Source organism: Strongylocentrotus purpuratus, unplaced genomic scaffold (genome assembly GCF_000002235.5).
Source record: "Strongylocentrotus purpuratus isolate Spur 01 unplaced genomic scaffold, Spur_5.0 spur5_scaffold_20, whole genome shotgun sequence".
In the NCBI taxonomy this organism is placed as follows: Eukaryota; Metazoa; Echinodermata; class Echinoidea; order Camarodonta; family Strongylocentrotidae; genus Strongylocentrotus; species Strongylocentrotus purpuratus.
Genome location: NW_022145606.1, coordinates 48809763 through 48816207, shown reverse-complemented (window position 1 = coordinate 48816207; position 6445 = coordinate 48809763). Strand labels below are relative to the sequence as shown.

Genomic DNA, 6445 nt, shown 5'->3' with positions numbered 1-6445 from the left:
AACATGCACCGCTTAGGCATTGTTTTCTATATAGAGGGAGCAAGTAGCTACAAGTAGTGCAGTGGGGCTTGTCAAGATGATTAAACTGATATAATCCTGCCGTAACATTTATTATTATTTTTGCTCTAAAAGTCAAGAAAAGGGGACCAGAATTGCATATAATTTTTAGGATAGCTCTAAAATAACATTTCCTTTCCTGTCAAAGTGATATTTCACATAGTTAAAAGTATGATTTACAAAAGGGCTACAGTCCCCGGTTAATCCTAAACCTTTCAATGCTCACTATTTAATAGAAAAGCTCGCATTGTCCTGCTCGCAGCTGATGGAGGCTTCCCTGTATCAATCTTGTAGACTGTCTCAACAAGGAATTGAAATACATGAGACAGCTCCCATGGAAAGTCACACCAAAGGACGTACGTTGCCTTTACCACCATCTCAACTGCGTGCAAGACAGATTTACACTGTGCAGCCTGTCTTTCAAACACAACGAAGGACTGCTCACATGTGGCCCCACTACCAAACATAAGGGCAAATGGCTGATTCTGCTGTAGATTTTCTAGGTAGTGTGGAATGTTGGTGCCCACCTTTACAAAAGAAAAACAAAGCAAAGAAACATTCACATTAATTTAATAGCAGCTGCATTATATGCAATCAAACGTCTATTTCAAATGGTATGCCTTAATTAATTATAATCCCAAAAAAATATCCTCATTACATGTACATACCTCTGACGAGTCTTCCCCCCTGTTGCTACCTCCAATCAGTAAGTCAGAATCGCAATAATTCCTGCTTTAGAAATTCCAAGGTAACGGTGATGCACAATTCAAGGATGCCAGTTAGAATTGATCAGATGGCCTGATAATCACCTAGAATGAGCTATTTTATACACAAACAAACATAAACTATGGTCTGAAAATAAATCGCCAGGGTCTGAATTCAGGCTTTTGCCTGAAAACTGGCATCCCTGACAATTAGAAATACTTGGATTTATTAAATTTAAAAAAAACCCCAAAAGAATAACAAAATGAAGTTGGCAATGCAACGGTTACACCAGGCCAACATATGCATATATCTATCTTTCTGCCAGAATGATTTTCAAAAAACTTTGGCAAAGGTTAAGAGTCAAAAATATATTTTCAGAATCGATGTTCTTAATAATTCTTCATAACATGATAGCCATTCACTGACAGAATTGATAGAATAGAGCATAGGATACCAAGTAGAATTGGCTCAATTGTGACAATCTATGAGTGTATACATGTATGAAAAGACTACTCCTTCTAAGCTAAAGTTTGAATTTGATATATTCAACATTCATGAAATGTATACCAAATGAAAGATTCACAGTTGGCTGAGGGCAATCTCAATCCACAAAGACAAGGCACCAAAAGCAGTACTGGATAGGAGTTAATTAATGTGTCTGGGTGAAAACCCATTTGCGCCAACATCAACTATGCTTTCCCTGATTTGGATTCACTGCACAATGAGCAAGAAAGCCTTTTGTAATATGATAATTGAGTTGTTCCAAATCAGTTTCAGCATGTAATCATATGACTGGGCGCGAATGGGTTTTGACTCTTTTCAAACAATGGCTGGTGTGCGCTCAACTTAACAGCAAAATTGAAGAAAAAAATTACCAAACAACAAAGGAGTTAATGGCTGCTTTATCCATAGTACATTCTAAAAAAAACACTATATTCAGAGATGCCAACCTCTTGACACCAAAAAACAGACTGAGTATCCTAAAAAATCAGATTTTGGAGAGAAAAATCAGATTTTCACGAAAACTTGACACTACCAATGGCCGGTTGGCCCCAGGCCAGTAAAATTTCAAAAAAATGTGATACTGGTACGTACAGTCAAGTAAAATGTTTGCTCTTTCATTAAAATTTAAAAGAAAATTGTAAAGCAAATTTTTTGTTGGGGCTGCGGGGGTTTACTTGTCATGTTTTAATGCGATTCCGTGGTTTTATGGGTATTTTTTTTTTTTTTTCAAAAATCGTATTTTAAGAGGTGATATCGTATTATCGTATTCCACTCTTTAGTCTTATTATCGTACTAGATCTAAATATGATTAAATCGTACTGGTTGGCAGCTCTGTATGTTTATCTCACATTTTTAAACAATACTCAATATAAAAAGTGGGACATTTTTCTGACTCTCACTGTATAGGTCTAGATCTAGTTGTAGAGGATAAAACAATTGTACTTACTGCCTGGTTTCAAATCAATGAAAGCTCGCCTTGCATCATCAAGGACAGCCCGTGTGGTCCTGCCTTTGCCCGTCTTTCTGGTTCCCAATGGCAAAATGAAAGGGAGTGCCAGCAGAGCAGCTGTTGTCACTTCATCATCTATTATTATTAAGCAAAATACAAATAATATCTTCATGGACAGCTACAAGACAGGTTAGAGAGAACGATAATGTATAGGGCCTATAAATATCTAACTTAGATAGACTTCTATAGAATCTACTAGAGTAGATCTAGAGTCTATGGATGGGACAGTGTTAGAGGTGAAAGAGGACTTCAAATACATATGATCAGGGCTCAAAATAAATTTTTGTCCACGGGGCTCTTCCAAAATTGGTTCATCGACAAACTTCCTTTGTGAATTCGGGCCTTTAAGTTTGCACAAATCGATCCGAGACTATACTCAGCTCAGTAAGTGTTAGGCCTACGGTGTTAGGGCTAAGTTCACATCTAGCGTAGACGGCCAACAATGTCAAACAAACGACAAAGTTACAGTAGGTCTAGGCCTACGGCAGACAATTTGCCCTTATAGTATACGGTAGGTCTAGTTCAACTAGATCATAATAGACATGGGGGTTTAAGGTATGATACTCACCTAAGAAAGCGTCCTTGAACTCCTCCAGTCCACATTCCTCCAACAAATTGCAAACAAATTTGTCCATTGTAAAAATGTACCGTATACCATACCGCGTCGATCATACCAGCGCGCTATACGGGTACAGTACCGGTACTAGTGCGTGCAGCGCAGCTAGCTATAGCTAGCTCGCGCTCGCTCAGCTGAGAAAAAGTATAAATTCGATATTCGCGGGCGCGCACAAGATTAGGACGCCGATACGTCATGGGATACGTGACTTCTATTGACTATTTACATTGCGGATATATCAGGTACTCGGTGCGGAGTCAATTTGGCGGTACCGTGTGCCGAAGACTCAGAATGGCGGTAGGGTCTACCCTATATCTAACCCAGTTTCGAGTCAGAATCACACCAAATGGAGTGAAAAAACACTGACTCGGATCTGGAGTCACATTTTTGACTCGGCAGGAATAAGAGTGTAGGGCCTATTCTTATAAGGAAAATGATGATATTCAGCCAATAAAAGCAAGTAGCCTATGTAAAACAAAGGATCTCTAGAGTTAACATGGAATAAAATACATCTATAACTTCTGATATAATGATAATGACTTAATGATAATAAAAACAAGACATTAGATAGCTCAGAATCTAGCCGATTTCATTGTAAATATCCTCCTTCACCGCGACTCCCCCTCCCCTTCCTGCTGCAAGCCGAAGATGACGTGATCTTTGGACTTCTACCCCCCCCCCTCCCCCGCGAAAAGGCGGGGTGTATGAACTAGAGATGAAATATATATCTTCATCAACTTATCAATGTTCTGACTATTTGTCTCTATTTCTCTTTCTCTTCACCGCAACCCCCCCCCCCCCGCCTCTCTCTATCTCCCTCTCTCTCTGTCTGAACACCAGGTTAGGACAGTAAAGCTTGAGGGGTCTACTCTAACAACCGACGTGACGAGTGGACTATGGTCCTGCCTCAAAGACTTTTTGATGTTCGATACTCTCATCATCTCAGACTCCTCTCTCAGTTTCCCTCCATCTCCTCCAGAGCTTCGATCATTCACACATCTATCAGCCGAGAGAGTGACGTCACAATCCTACGAAGAAGTGCTCTCATCGATACCTGGAATGAGAGATATCGATGTCTCTATCGATGTTGCAGAGACGAGCAACACTTTTCAGATCACCACCGCATCCAGGCCTAAGAATCAGACTAGGGCTATCAACATGGATGAACAGTTCTTTGTTCATATCAGACTACACGCCTTGCCAGCACTCACCGCAGACAGGAAGATTGAATCAGGAGAGTCAATTGGAGGGCTTAGTCTTCTATTTGAAGACCAAACCGAAAACCAACAGCGGCTGCATGTGTCCGGTGTGAGGGACAGAGACGAAGAAGCCTTGGTGGACCTGTTTGTCAAGACTAAACAACTAACGTACTTGAATTCGGGGTAGGTAGTCTAGAGCCTGTCTAGACCATAGGGTATAGGTCTAACGTTAGGCCTACTAGGCCTACCATATTATACTAGATTTACTAGGTCTAGATCTAGGTCTAGATTATACTAGGTAGATCTAGATATAGACCTAGATCTGTATCACGTATGGTTGTGTGACCATAGTTCGCTATCTCAACAAATCGGTAAGATTTCGAAAGTCTGATATCACTTAGAGTCTATGCCTGTAATGGAAAGAGAAACCTAAAATTACCGGGAGACGATTTTTTTTTTTGTAATGGAATTGGAGGTTAAAGACTCTAGACCTAGATCTAGATCTAAATAGACTAAGCCCAGGCCTAAGCAAAATATTGACATAAGATCGGCAAATTTTGCAGTCTTTTGCGTCCGTTCCGAAAAAAATATGAACTTGCCGACAAGGGTTTGTAGCCTAAATCTTTATTTTGAGAGCAAATGTCATCAAAATTGTATTAAATAAAAAAAAGTGGTACCAACCAGGGGCGGCGATTTATTTTCATGACCGGGGCGACAAAGTGCGAGGGACAAGGGAGCATAGATCTAACGTTAGTGAACGCCGAGAGGGGCGAAGGTGACGGAAGTGACTAGATCTAGACCTAGTCTATATAGTTTTGCTAAAAAATGTAGGCCTAATGTTTTAATCCAAACAAAACTTCAACAAAACTTAATCTTGTAAACATACAGTGTAAACTGTGATTACGTGATACCAACGAAATACAGATGTTCTACAATATTTACTTGTAAATTCGGAAGGACATTATGCGAGGGAGCGTAGCTAGCGACCGAGCGAGAAGATTTTTGCATTTCTATTAGTCTAAACGCTGCACTATTGGGCCCTCCAGGGCCTAACAAAGAAAAAGTGTTGCAGTCTAATAGTAATTAGGCCTAGGGGGCCTATTTGCTACTTTTGTGTGTGTGCACTTTTTCCAATTTTCCGGGGGGGGGGGCGCTCTCCCCCTAAACATCGCCGCCCCTGGTAGTAAGTGATTGTATGATATTTTTCCTTGCAAAATATCCAATTATCTTACATTTGATCGATTGAATTTTTCGATAAATCAGATGTAAACCTCCGTGCACGCGCACGAAGTATTAAGGTCTCGTGGTTTTTATGACTTTTTCGTGAGTTGTAGTAGGCCTATATAGCGCGCACGCCAATCCGACATCGAACTTTAGATCGCGATATCTCCGGAATCCTTTGACGATAATTTTGTTGTAGTTAAACCAATTAGTAGTTAAAAACTTTGCTAATATAGGTTTTCCCGCCCAACTTCGTAAACTTAGCATCCGAATTAACGTTACGTTCATTCAAGTTCGTGCGAAATTGAATGACTATGTAGATCAACATTCAAAAAGCTAATTGCGGCGTTCAATTTGATTTAGTAGCATGCGATTTCATACTCTTGTCACGGAGACGTGCAAAACGAGCATTCAATTTAGAAAAGCATGCAAAGAGCATTCAAATTCGTGCAGGACAGACGGTGGTATGTATTCGAGCGGCCGTATTCGAGCATTCAATTTCGTGATTAGGCATCCATATGTGACATTTGTGCATTGCTTTTTATTTGATGTTAATTTGTCACTTAATATACTTCTGTTTGAATAATTTAATGCTAAGTTTACTCGTATAGGAATGATTATGCGTATTCGTTAGCAGATATCTTTTACACAGGTAACTGTCCCCAGAGAAGGTGCACAATGTGTGACTTCTCTTCTAAGAACAAGCTATATAATTATACACATATCCTAGACAGCTAGAGTTGAGCTTTAGACATGGACGTGATGAAAACAAAATACAATGATGAACAAAGAAAAAGATGTAAAATGAAATGAAAAGAAAGAAAGATTACCTACCCAATCCAGATTGATAAAAAAATAAAATAAAAAATAACCTCATTTATAATTAAAGATATGAAGACATGACTGTATAAAGAAATGTTTCATCAAAAATAAAGATCGACAGAAAGAGAAAATATTGAATGCAAATAAATATATCAGACAAATAAGAAGATTGTATAATGTGAAATCATGTCAGAAAAGATCATAGAGAAAAAGAATAATAATGAACATGAAAAAGTGAATATCCGAATAAACATCGAGCCTCATCCATTATGAGGTCTAGTTTTAATTTGAATGACCCGATTGCGAAAGAGG

General features: G+C 39.1%; 1 protein-coding gene across 1 annotated transcript; it reads right to left on the bottom strand.

The window, feature by feature from the left end:
* LOC115927512 lies at positions 1-2921 on the bottom strand. The gene is made up of 3 exons (XM_030993542.1): positions 2844-2921; positions 2217-2350; positions 1-584 (listed from the first exon to the last, which is right to left on the bottom strand). The coding sequence occupies exons 1-3, from the start codon at positions 2908-2910 to the stop codon at positions 273-275; spliced, it is 513 nt and encodes a 170-aa protein (XP_030849402.1). The 5' UTR covers positions 2911-2921; the 3' UTR covers positions 1-272.
* Positions 2922-6445: the final 3524 nt, after the last annotated feature.

Bases quoted from the DNA above. Each gene is read 5' to 3' on its own strand.
- LOC115927512 (XM_030993542.1), bottom strand. From the start codon at position 2,910: ATGGACAAATTTGTTTGCAATTTGTTGGAGGAATGTGGACTGGAGGAG. The intron at 2,351-2,843 runs GTGAGTATCATA...TAATAATAATAG, and splicing joins GTTCAAGGACGCTTTCTTAG to ATGATGAAGTGACAACAGCT. The intron at 585-2,216 runs GGCAGTAAGTAC...TCTTTTGTAAAG, and splicing joins CTTTCATTGATTTGAAACCA to GTGGGCACCAACATTCCACA.